Source organism: Rattus rattus, chromosome 3 (genome assembly GCF_011064425.1).
Source record: "Rattus rattus isolate New Zealand chromosome 3, Rrattus_CSIRO_v1, whole genome shotgun sequence".
Lineage (NCBI taxonomy): Eukaryota > Metazoa > Chordata > Mammalia > Rodentia > Muridae > Rattus > Rattus rattus.
Genome location: NC_046156.1, coordinates 62,308,446 through 62,321,445, shown reverse-complemented (window position 1 = coordinate 62,321,445; position 13,000 = coordinate 62,308,446). Strand labels below are relative to the sequence as shown.

At 50.8% G+C, this 13,000-nt stretch overlaps 1 protein-coding gene across 1 annotated transcript; it reads left to right on the top strand.

The window, feature by feature from the left end:
• Positions 1-1,856: 1,856 nt before the first annotated feature.
• Selenbp1 (selenium binding protein 1) lies at positions 1,857-12,600 on the top strand. Its single transcript, XM_032897798.1, has 12 exons — positions 1,857-1,959; positions 5,392-5,448; positions 5,589-5,701; positions 5,896-6,081; positions 6,630-6,750; positions 7,940-8,122; positions 8,359-8,537; positions 10,640-10,718; positions 10,813-10,934; positions 11,669-11,761; positions 11,899-12,017; positions 12,231-12,600. The coding sequence occupies exons 1-12, from the start codon at positions 1,956-1,958 to the stop codon at positions 12,391-12,393; spliced, it is 1,419 nt and encodes a 472-aa protein (XP_032753689.1). The 5' UTR covers positions 1,857-1,955; the 3' UTR covers positions 12,394-12,600.
• Positions 12,601-13,000: the final 400 nt, after the last annotated feature.

The window sequence follows — 13,000 nt, the reverse complement described above, 5'->3', positions numbered from 1 at the left end:
TCTTGAAGCCACAGAAGGTCTAGCTTGGCATTTACTGTGTAGACCAGGCTGGCCACTGACTCCGTGTTGAGATTGCAGGCGTGTGCCAGCACACCTAGCCAGGGGAACTTTATGATGGAGACACGACCTTCCTGATAGGGTTCTGCAGGACAGGTGACCAGTGTACTAAGCCCTGCTTTGCACCCCAGTACCCTTCCTTTCTTTCCTTCCATGAAATGCATTTGCATCTGATACCTGTACACGGTGAGATAATCCAGAGAAACTCCTCTTAGGCCTTTCAACTGGACTCCAGCTTCTTCCGTCAGAGGTAAACGGAGGCTTACAATGAGTCACGTGAGCTCCAGCCCTGCCAACGGAGGCCTGCCTTCTCTCGCTCACTCGGTACTGTCCCTAGAGCTATTTCTAGGGGTGATCTTGAGCCCACGGTGCCCATTTCTCTCTTTGATGAAAGCCTCACCTCAGAGCTTTTATTTAAGTTGAAAGCAGTCTCTACAGACAGTTGGATTCCCTGAAGTGTGTGGACAGGAGCTCCTCTGGGCAAGCAGCTCATGCTGAGGAGAGCAGCAGCCCTTGCCCCACGGTGGAGAGGATTCAGTAGTCCTCTTGCTGAGCACTTCAGACACAGACTTCCCTAGATGAAGGGCAGCCCTACACAGGGTTAACAGGATCAGTCTCAGCCTAGCTTTGAGGAGCCCTGTTAATGGGCTTCAGTGGAAGAGGATGTGCCTAGTTCTGTTGGGACTAGATGTCTCAGGGTGGGTGGTACCTAAGGGGGGGCTTCCCCTTCTCCTCAGAGAAGGGGGGGAGTAATAGGGGGAGGCATTTATAAGGGCAGGACTGAGAAGAGAGGAGGGGGAGGGGGCTGCTATGCAGACATAAAGGGAATAAAAATAAATTATTGAAAAAAAAAAGAGTTCTTAACCTGAGCAGACTCACTCTTCAAGTTAGAGGACACACCCCAGCTGTGCCTCTGAACATTTTCTGTCACCTCTCAGTTGGGGACAGTAGCATCTGTTGGCCTTCCCTCTGACCCTGTGTCCAGCCCCTCAGGGCAGCAGACTCTGTGGCGAGGGGGAGGTAGTCCACTTTCACCTCCTGAGGTTTATGAGGGTAATTGGCAGTAATAGCAAGCACTGGGCTTTCTCCTACTTCAAAGCTCAAGGCTCATGAACGGTGCTGGGAAAAGTGGAACCTAGGCTCACCCCTCCACCTTGGCTCTGTTGGGCAGCTGTTGCAGAAAGGCATGGGGAGGGGTCTGCATGGTCAGAACTGTGTCTTTTGGAGCACAAATGTCTAGAAGTGGGAAGAAACAGGTCCACAGTCCTGGGTACCCTGAAATGACCATGGACATGGCCAAACACATAGACAAGCATTTGAAGGCATAGGGACATACAAAGACTCCTCTCGCACGGTTCCTGCTCATGTAGACACACACAAGCATATGCACATCCAGACAGAAGCACATACAAATTCACACCTATGCATATACAAACATAAAGGCACATGCATAGGAACTCACAGGAGAATGATACACAGGTGCACAAATTTAATATGTACCTAGGTACCCACTAATGACACAGATGTATTTTGCATGTGTATGTACACATACAGATGCGTGCACGTGCGTGCACACACACACACACACACACACACACACACACACACACACACAGGCGTGCGTGCTCGCGCGCGCACTCGAACGCACCCTGTAATTTGAACAGCCAGGCCACTTGACAGCATCCTGGCCAATTGCCCTCTGGCCAGCTGCCCTGTATAGTTTACCCTGGAAGGCAGCAGGGGCCCTCCCCTTGCTCCACCTCTCCCCCAATTGGTTGCATAAATTCCCTCCCATTGCCCCTTCCCTGTGCGGTCTGCCTTCACTACCAGCACTGATCTCTGCTGAACCTTTGTTCATTCCTAGCAAATCCTGCAGGACCAAAGTGTCAGCCAGCAGCATGGGTAAGGAAAGGGGTCCCAAACCATGCGTAGGCCACATGCAGTTTGGAGGGTCCTCCAGGAAATGACTCAAAACTGTGGGAGGGCAGTGAAGAGAGAGATGGACTCTTGCCCCTACCCTGCTGGCATGCGCATAAGTGAAGGCTTTGTGCACACTATTTTTCAGCATAGCCTAAGTTCTAAAGAACAGAAAGAGATAGCCAGAAATGGTGGTCTGTGAATCCCACCCAGCCTCAGCAGGGGCACAGGCACGGGTAGGGGAGGTTGTCACCCTAGTAAACAGAAGATTCTGGTTTTAGCACTGGGTCAACGGGTTGTGGAGGTGGGGGGGGTGCAAAAGAACAGCAACCATAGCCTGGATCTCTCAAGCTGCCTTGTATGACCAGTCAACGGTGGGGGGTTGGGGGAGTCACGGGCAGCCACACTAGCCCACTGAGGACCTGTCTCTGTGCCCCTCCCAAGCCCCACAGCTCTCTTATCCTTTTGCCTCTGAGCTCCTGGCTATCAGGCCGAGAGTCTGTGTTTGGGAAGGAATGTTGAGGTCCTGCTCCCCTGGGCGGGCAGAAAGACCAGTGGCCAGCCTGGCACAGGAAACCCACTTGAACTTTGCCTGGGTTCCCCAAACTCAAAATGTCATAGACCTTGTTTAAAAATGCTTAAGACTGGAGGATGTCACACAGAGAAAAATGGTGCCCCAGGCAACCTAGCAGCCTGGACCAAGCCTGGGGTGGTGGGACAAACCTCCTCCACTTCTCGTTTCTTCTGAGAGATGATTTATTTTATGAGCATTTGTCTGTCTGTATGTGTGTAGCACCGACTGGGGCCAGAAGGTGTGAGACAGTTCTGAGTTCCAGGAGCGTTGAGAGATGAACGGGTCCTCTGCAAGGGTGGCGAGTGCTTTTAACCCCTGGGCTGTCCCTTCAGCCCTACAGCAGCCTTTGTTGTCGTTGGGGTGGGGTTGTTTGTGTTTCTTTGATTTTTGAGTCAGGGTCTCACTGTGTAGCCCTGGATGATCTGGAACTCATTGTGTAGATCAGGCTGACAGATTTTCTGGCCTCTGCCTCAAGAATTCTGGGCTTCAAACATATTTTCTGTTGATGCATTTCATCCCTTTAAGCCGGTGTGTGGTGGCTCGCGCCTGTCACCTCAGTACAAAGGAGGCTGAGGCAGAAGGATCTTGGTGAGTTGGAGGCCAACCTGAGCTACATGGTGAGGTCCAGGTGAAGCCTGGCTTCCTGACTCTCCAATGCTGTTGCAGCCTCCCTACTTTGTACACCGTCTAGATGTGGGTCTCCCCGGCAGCAGGAGAGGCTGCTCTGAACTTCACCGCTTTCTTACTATTCTCTTACATTTTTACTTGATTTTGTCTGTAGAGGTGTTTTGCTTGAATTTATGTGCACCACATGTGTGTCTTTAATTCGTGAGGAGGCCGGAAGAGGGTGTTGGATTTCCTAGAACTGGAGTTACAGTTCTTAGCCATCATGTGGATGCCGCGTATCAAATCTGGGTTCTTTGTAAAGAGCAGTCACTGTTCTTAATCTGAACCATCTCTCTAACCTCTCTCTGGGCTGCTCGTGGACCTGGGTCAGGGCAGGAGGCAGAGCCCAGTCCTGTGAGTTCTGCTTCAGGATTTCTTTCAGCCTTCATGAGCCCCTGTTCAACTCCTCCACAGTCCGGCCCTCGCTCAAAAAGCTGGAATCTTGGTGACTGTCTTGTCAGACTGCGGGGTCGGGAAGGGCCTCTTCCTACAGCTGTGGTCAGTAAGAAAGTCGAAAGTAGCCTAAGGACACACAGCTGGTATCAGTCTTGACCAAACACACACACTCCCTGGCTTTGGATAGGTTGCGTAATCCTGGGTGTGGCCAGCAGCCTGGCTCAGGACCCCAACTGGATGGAGGAAGTCCCCAGGGCCTGCCCTGGATGAATTTGGTGAAAGATGCAGCCGGTCCCTGGTCCCATTCCCAAGGGCTGCTCCTCAGAACAGACCTCAGAAGGCTGCACCTGGTTTAGGTCTCACAAAGGCCCCTCCAGGATTTTGTTTGTTTTGTTTTGTTTATGTTGAACCTAAAGCCTTTCAATGCTAGGCAAGTGCTCTACCACTGAGCTGCTTCCCTTGGTTGTTTTTAAGATTTAGTTTAGTGTGTGTGTGTCTGTGTGTGTGTATGTGTCTGTGTGTGTGTGTCTGTGTGTGTGTCTATGTGTGTGTGTGTGTGTGTGTGTGTGTGTGTGTGTGTGTGTGTGTGTATGTGTGTGTGTGTGTGTTTGTGTGTGTGTGTGTGTGTGTGTGTGTGTGTGTGTGTGTGTGTGTGTGTGTGTGTGTGTGTGTGTGTGTGTCTTTGTGTGTGTGTGTGTGTGTGTGTGTGTGTGTATGTGTGTGTGTCTGTGTGTGTGTGTGTCTGTGTGTGTGTTTCTGTGTGTGTGTGTGTCTGTGTGTGTGTGTGTGTGTGTCTGTGTGTCTGTGTGTGTGTGTGTCTGTGTGTGTCTATGTGTCTGTGTGTGTGTCTATGTGTGTGTGTCTGTGTGTGTGTCTATGTGTCTGTGTGTGTCTATGTGTCTGTCTGTGTATCTATGTGTGTGTGTCTGTGTGTGTATGTGTCTGTGTGTGTGTCTATGTGTGTGTGTCTGTGTGTGTGTGTGTGTGTGTGTGTGTCTGTGTGTGTGTGTCTGTGCCTGCCTGTGGATATGTGCTGGTGAGTGATGCTGCCCTCAGGTCAGAGGCATCTGACCTCCCCAGAGCTGAACTCACATGGTTGCAAGTGACTGATAGAGATGCTGGGATTGAACAGTTGAGCCTCCCCAACTCAGTTTTGTTTTGTTTTGTTTTGTGTTTTGAGACAGGATCTTTCTATGTAACCCTGACTGTCCCAAAACTATGTAGACCAGGCTGGCCTTGAACTTGAAGAGATCCACCTGCCTCTGCCTGCTGGGTTTCAAAGCATTAAAAAGCATGATCCCCGAATCAGTTTTTACCATGCAGCAAAGCTAGTCTTAAACTCATGCTCTTCCTGCTTCTGCCTCCCTGCCGCCACTGCCCATCCCCCCGAGGTGCTCTCGTTATCTCCTCTTCACACATGGACTGGAAACTGAGTTAGATAATTTGCCCAAGTTCCTATAACTGGTCAGGTAGGCTGCAGCAGGAATTGAAGTCAGTGTCACTGAGGACATTGACTTCAGTCTCTATCCCACCTCCTCTGAGCCCTGATAGAGTCCGCTTCCAGGTCACCAGGTCACGTGACTCCATGCTCCCACCTCACCCTCATCAGAGATGGGGGATTGGGGTGGGGGATGGGGGGGCTGGGCCAAAGTGATGGGGCTAGAGTACGGACCTGGGGCAGCAGTGAGCCTGCCTTGCCTGCCAGATGTGTCAGACTACAGAGAGGAAAAATTCACGCTCCAAAGCAGGCCTCAGCCAATGTGTTCCTACTGTTTCTACAGCTACAAAATGCACAAAGTGTGGTCCAGGTTATGCGACCCCTCTGGAGGCCATGAAAGGTAATTGCATATCTGAGGGCCAGCAATCCTCTGCAGGCCCCATGGTAGGGTTGGGGGACTACACATCTAGCCTTACCCTCTGATCTCCTGAGCTGCCTTTGCCCGGTGTTGCATTACACAACCTGCTTTCTACTTCCCAGGACCCCGAGAGGAGCTTGTCTACTTGCCCTGCATTTACCGAAACACAGGCATTGAAGCCCCGGATTATTTGGCCACAGTGGATGTTGACCCCAAGTCTCCCCATTATAGCCAGGTGAGGGTGAAGCATGGTCACTAGTGCCCCTGACACTCCCACCAGAGCCCTGGTTCCCTACCACCGCCCTCCTCTGTCCTCAGGACAATGGAAGCATTCACTGCCCAGGGTGCTGAACTGCCTATGCCAAGCCAAAAATGAGTCTATGGAGGCATAGCCTGGCAGGCAGCACTTCCTGTCCCTCTCTGTCCTAGGTCATCCATAGGCTGCCCATGCCCTACCTGAAGGACGAGCTGCACCACTCAGGGTGGAACACCTGCAGTAGCTGCTTTGGGGACAGCACCAAGTCACGCGACAAGCTGATACTACCCAGCATCATCTCCTCCCGCATCTACGTGGTGGATGTGGGCTCTGAGCCTCGTGCCCCGAAGTTGCACAAGGCATGTCCTCTGTCCTTGTGACCTATTGAACCTGCTGGCCCAACACCCCCTAGACTAGCTTGCCTCCAGGTTTTACACAAGGTGTGGCTCAGCAGCAGGGAGGAGGGGTACACTTCAGAGGTTAAAGGGCATGCTACCGTCAAAAAAGCATCAAGCATGGGCTGGGATAACCGAAGTTTCTTCTGTGAGCAGGGTGTCCACCCAGATAGCCCAGGGCTTCCTCTCAGCTTGCCACTGGATACACACAGTCTTGCACCAGATGCTCACAGCTGGCTGCTGAGGGGGCAGAGCTGACACTGGCCTGGGAGGGGCCCCGAGAGATGGGAGTGCAAAGGAGAAGGAAGGCCGATGCTCTCTGACTGAGGACTTACTGGTGGCTTCTCTACCTCTCTCTTGCTGGTCTCCGAGTTACCAGACTGAATCTGCACTGTCTTCCCTCAGGGAGAAGGAAATGAGGCAGGGTCCAGTGATAACGCAGGAAGAATGAGGGCAGGTAGTGGAGACTCCTGACTCTGTAAAGTTCCGACCCTGTTCCTCACCTTCTCCAGGTCATTGAGCCCAATGAAATCCATGCCAAGTGCAACCTGGGCAATCTGCACACCAGCCACTGCCTGGCCAGCGGAGAGGTGATGGTCAGCTCCTTGGGGGATCCCCAGGGGAATGGCAAAGGTACCTGGTGGCACTGTGTGGAAGTGTGGGAGGTGTACAAGTGTTGGGAACAGTAAAGTAAGGACCAGGGAGAACTGGCTGGCTGAGTCTTATCCAGTCGTAACTGGTCAGCACAAGACCTTAGTTGTTTTTGTTATTACTGCAGTGATGAGGCACATGGGCCTGGTCGAGCAGGGTATAAGTCCAGCTATTTTCTAGGTCATGGCAGAAAGATCACAAGTTCAAGGCCTGCCTGGGGAACTTAGCAGGACTTTGTCTCAAAACACAAATAAAAGAAGGCTGGAGTCATAACCCAGTGATAGAGCACTTGCCCACATTATTGAAGTCTCAGTTTCAACCATCAGTACAATAGCACATGCATGCGTGCACACACACACACACACACACACACTCACACACACAGGCATGCACACACACGATAAGCTGTGACTGCTGAGCTTGCTAAAAAGTATAGTCAGGTAGTCAGGGGTTTGCCATAGGAAGTGAACACACACATGAACCTAGGAGTACATTCGTAATGTAACGCTGGCCTTTATAAATTCATGAACCCTCACAGCCCTTGGCTTCTGGGTTGTTTTGTTGTTTTGTTTTGTTTTGTGGTTTTTGTTTCGTTTGTTGGTTGGTTGCTTGGGTTTTTTGTTGTTTTGTTTTGTTTTAGTTTTTAAGAAAAATACAGCTGGGCACAGTGGTGCACACATTTAGGCTCAGCATTTGGGAGGCAGAGGCAGGAAGAACTCTGTGAGTTCAAGGCTAACCTGGTCTACATAGTGAGTTCTAGGACAGCTACAGGAGAAACCATGTCTCAAGTAAGAGAGAGAAGGGGGTGGGGAGGGAGGGAGGGAAGGAAAATCGAGTGCACAGAGGATAGCTGACTGGGAGGACTGGAGCCCTGCTTGTAGCTGCTTGGGATCCTTACCAGACCAACAAAACTTAAGACTCTGAGAAGAACCACAGTGATGGGTCGGGCAAGTGATGTTTACGGGGTTGAGTCCCACAACTCTCTGTTCAGGGGAGGACTTTTCCCAAGTGCTCTAAGAGAAGGATGATGTTGCTAAGAGGGAGAGTACAGCATCAGGTCCCTGCCTCATGCCTGCCTCATGCCTGCCGTCTCAAACGGATGTCCCAGCACCTGACCTTCAAAGGGTGCTGGCTCCCCACCTCTACCTAAGCCCCTTTCTTCCCTGCTCAGGGGGTTTTGTGCTGCTGGATGGGGAGACCTTCGAGGTGAAAGGGACGTGGGAGAAGCCTGGGGGTGAAGCTCCAATGGGCTATGACTTCTGGTACCAGCCTCGACACAACATCATGGTCAGCACTGAATGGGCAGCTCCCAATGTCTTCAAAGATGGCTTCAACCCTGCTCATGTGGAGGCTGGTGAGGATCACCCTAAGGGCAGGCAGGAGCCTTGGTCCACAGTCCCTGCTTTCAGCTCTCTACCCTAGGCCAGGTCTGCAGACCCCACTTCTAAGCACTTGCCTTGCGTAAAATGAATGCTCAGACCTGCTCTGTGCCCATTTCCAGCTCTCCATCCCAGTTGGCACCTGCCTCAGCCCATCCCCTCCCATCCTGACCTGAGCCCAGCCTTTCATCCCTGTCCCCTTCCTGCTTAGGGCTGTATGGGAGCCACATACATGTGTGGGACTGGCAGCGACATGAGATTATCCAGACCCTGCAAATGAAAGATGGGCTGATCCCCCTGGAGATCCGCTTCCTGCACGACCCAAATGCCACCCAGGGCTTTGTAGGCTGCGCCCTCAGCTCCAACATCCAGCGCTTCTACAAGAATGAGGTAACTTCCACCCCAGCCTTCCACCCCACCCCCAACACTCAGCGCCTATGAGTCTCATAAGGACCTCCTCCTAGGCTTCAGTGTCCATGTTTCTCGGTCCCACCCGCTAAGGCTTCCCCCGGAAGCAATGCTGCTTGCTATCTGTGCCAGGTTAACTTCTACCTTGCCTAAGCCTGTCTTCTGTTGCTATAACTCAGCAACCAAGTGTCACAAGCAGATAAGGGATGGAGTTATGTACTCCTAGGTCTGAGGCTAGGCCATCCAAGGTTGAGGAATAGCATCTGGTTAAAGCTCTCCTCTCCTATTGGGAACTCTGCCTCTAGGGACATCACAGAGTGAGAGCCACATACAAGAAACAAATTGGCTTTATTAACTGATTCATTTTCAAGACAACCATGAACACTCTCATGGGCAAATACATCTTCTGTGAGCTCTGACTTAATTACTTAAAGGCCCCAACCATCTCTAAGTGATAGCATTTAGTCCCAGCACTTGGGAGAGTAGAGTCAGGTTAATCTTTGTGGGGGCCATCCTGGTCTACATAGCAAGTTCCAGACCACCCAAGCCCACATAGTGAAACTGTGCCTCATGAAACAAACAGAGGCTGGAGAGATGGCTCAGCAGTTAGTTAGCATCCGTCATTCTTCCAGAGGACCTGGCTTCAATTCCCAGTATCCACATGTGGCTTACGTACAACAACCTGTAACTCCAGTCCCAGGCAATCTGAGTTCTCCTCTGGCCTCTGCAGGCACCAGCAACACATGTGGTACACAGACATACATGTAGGTAAAACCCTTTTTTCATATATATATATATATATATGTATATATATATAATTATATGTATATAATAAGGCTGGACAACTGTGATTATATATATATATACGAAAGTAAATTAAGTTAAAAACAAACCATAAACAAAACAAAAAGTTCCCACCTACCCAGTTAAAATGTAACCTTAGCACTTGGGAGGTAGAGGTAGGAGGATTGCATGTTCTAAAATATAAATACACATACATACAAACACACACACACACACACACACACACACACACACCAAACAAACAAGTTATGAACCCACCTCTTAATTCCTCACAATGGTAATTAAATTTCAGCATGACTTTTGGTAGAGACACTTGAAACCTAACTGGCCATATTGATAAATTTATTCAAAGCCTAAGGCTGGACAACTGTGATCCCAGCTCTTGGAAAGTGGAGGCAGGAGGACCAGGAGTTCAAGGCCAGCCTCAGCTACAAAGAGTCTGAGGTCAGCTTGGGCTACATGAGACTGCAAAAAGAAAACGAATCTACTCAGTGAGTGAAAGGAGCTGAACTGACTCAAAACGCACCAAGACCAAGTTCTCAGCACTAAAGAGATTTATTTGCCCCAGAGGGACAAGAACAAGGACAAAAAGAGAAAAAGACAAAAGATAGAGGACTTGATAGTGCACACCTTTAATCCCAGCTCTCCAGAGGCAGAGGCAGGGAGATCTCTGGGTTCAAGGCTAGCCTGGTCTACCGATCCAGTTCCAGGCCAACTGAAGCTACACAGAGAAACTCTGATAAAACAAAAAGGGAGGGAGGGAGGGAAGGAGAGAGGGAGAAGGGGCAAGGATGAGGGAGAAGGGGGAAAGAACAAGCGAAAGGGCAGGGGTATTTATTTGCCCCAGAAGGACAAAGGCCTGCCTCTGGATAGAGAGGAGACATGTGGTCCATAGGCGAATGGCAGTTTATAAAGGTAAAAGGAAACTCCTTGTTAGGATGAGTTGGTTAATTTTAATTGGGCATGTTAATTAGGTGACCAAGGGAGCCTTTGATGTCTGGACTTTGATGGGTGGACCTTTGTGGTCAGCCTCAGGAGGAGGAAGTGTCCAAATAATGGACTACCTTGGCGACTAGCTTTAGGAATGTGACTGAGTACATTTTAGCAAGAAGAAGGGTGAAGGGCAAACCCTGTCAGCACCATGTTTACCTCGCTCTGACCTGTTCGTCCTTCATTGTGTTAGTCACTCTGACAAGGATTGGTGATACTCTGCTGAAGCCGTCATGCTCCCTCCCTGTCCCCAGTTCTGATCAGTACATTCTCTTCCCTCCCCAATGTAGGGAGGCACCTGGTCAGTGGAGAAGGTGATCCAGGTGCCCTCCAAGAAAGTGAAGGGCTGGATGTTGCCAGAAATGCCTGGTGAGTGTCCACCAGAGAGGGCAGGAGTCGGCAGGTTGGTTCTGGGCCTGGGAAGGAAGACAGACTCCTTACAGCCCCTTAACCCACTGCTTAGGTTTGATCACCGACATCTTGCTGTCCCTGGATGACCGCTTCCTCTACTTCAGCAACTGGCTGCACGGGGACATTCGGCAGTATGACATCTCTAACCCGAAGAAGCCGCGCCTCACTGGGCAGGTGGAGGCACTAGCAAAACGGAGGCTGCTGGGGATGATAAGGCAGGGGCAGGAAAAGCAAAAGTGTAGGCGAAGGTGCAGGCCCAGGACTGGAGAGTCATGGCTGACAGGGAAAGTGTCTGGAAACAAAGGGATGCTATCCAGGCATGGAGGAGCAACCTTTGAGGCCAGCCCTAGAGAGACAGGTAGATCTCTGTGAATCCAGGACAGCCTGGACTACATAGCGAATTTCAGGCCAGCTAGTTACATGGTGAGATGCTCTCTCAAACAAAACAAAACACACACAAGGGAAGAGAGTCGAATAAGGCAAACAACTCTTCTGTAACGTCCATACCCATGTGAGTTGCTCTTCTTGTTACTGTGGTTAGATACTCGACTAAAACAAAGGAGGGAAAGAAAGGTCTACTCTATCATGGTTGGGGAAGGGTGCTGACCAAGTGTAAGGTAGCGGCCACGTCACATTTACAGGAAGCAGAGTTGAATGCTGGTACTCAGCTTGTCTCCTTTTTGTTCAGTCTAGAATCCTGGCCCATGGGGCAGTGCTGCTCGATCGAGTTCAGGGTGGATCGGCCCTCCTAATTAAACCTCTCTAAAATGCCCCACAGATGACCCAGTGTGTGTGGTGGGGGGGCGGGGGTTGCCGATTCTAAAACTCAATGAGGTTGATAATGAGATTATCACTATATCTCTAACCATTGCCCTGCTCCCCCCTTTTCCTCTGCACCCTGCTCCCAGATCTTCCTTGGGGGCAGCATTGTTAAAGGAGGCTCTGTACAAGTGCTGGAGGACCAAGAGCTAAAATGTCAGCCGGAGCCCCTAGTGGTCAAGGTGAGAACTGGTCCCTCAGATCCATGCTCAAGGAGTATCTGGTGGATGCTTTGGGACCCAGCTGGTATGCCAACTGCACCCCAGTTGTTAGGCAATCTTAGGGTGTTACTTCGAGTCTGACCTCTTGTTTCCCCAAGGGAAAACGAGTTCCTGGAGGTCCTCAGATGATCCAGCTCAGCTTAGATGGGAAGCGTCTTTACGTCACTACATCACTGTACAGCGCCTGGGACAAGCAGTTTTACCCTAATCTCATTAGGTGAGCAGCAGTGTGAGGGCTCACCTCTCCAACTGTCTTCTCCTAGAAGCATCCTTGGCCTTCTGAAGACTCCTCAGGGAGTCCATTTGTATCCCACCATACAGATGCCCCTCGGACCCTGTCCCATCCCTAGGAATCCAATTATCCTTACAAAACCTTGGGGTGTGGGGCTGGCTATATACGACCCTTAGCCTACCCTTTTCTCTCTTCCAGGGAAGGCTCTGTGATGCTGCAAATTGATGTAGATACAGGAAATGGAGGGCTGCACTTGAACCCCAACTTTCTGGTGGACTTTGGGAAAGAGCCTCTTGGGCCAGCCCTGGCTCACGAGCTTCGTTACCCAGGGGGCGACTGCAGTTCTGACATCTGGATCTGAAGGCTGGCCCTAGGCCTTCCTCCACAGTGGGGGTCCTCCTTCTGAGGAGCCTAGCTTCGCTCTGCTCTGGGTCCCACCTCTCCAAGGCCATGATGAGACCATCGAGAACTGTAGAGCAGTATCTCACCGCTACCTTGCTTGTTGTTTGTGCTATTCTTAAGTGAGCTCCTGGAAGCACCAAGAAATAAAATGCTGAACCTTTCCTCAGATCACCTTGTCATGGGGGGGGGGAGGTCCTCTGCCATGGCCAGTTTCTTGTGTAGAGAAGACCTGAAGAGGACTCCAGGAGGCTGTGGTGACTAATATGCCAGTGATTCCAACATGATGCCAATGATGTCAGACATTTCTGTTTCATGGCCATATATAACCAAAAGATTTAGGGGAAGGATTGCCACAGGACAGCTGGGTCAGCAAGTCAATCAATGTTTTAGACTATTTTGGCATATGTACGTGTGTGTGTGTGTGTGTGTGTGTGTGTGTGTGTGTGTGTGTGTGTGTGTGTGTGTGTGTGTTGAAGGAAGTGTGTCACTGGGTGGGTGAGTTTGAGGTTTTCTATGCTCAGGCTCCAGCCAGAGTGAAAGCCAGGCTTCTCTTGGCTGCCTGTAGA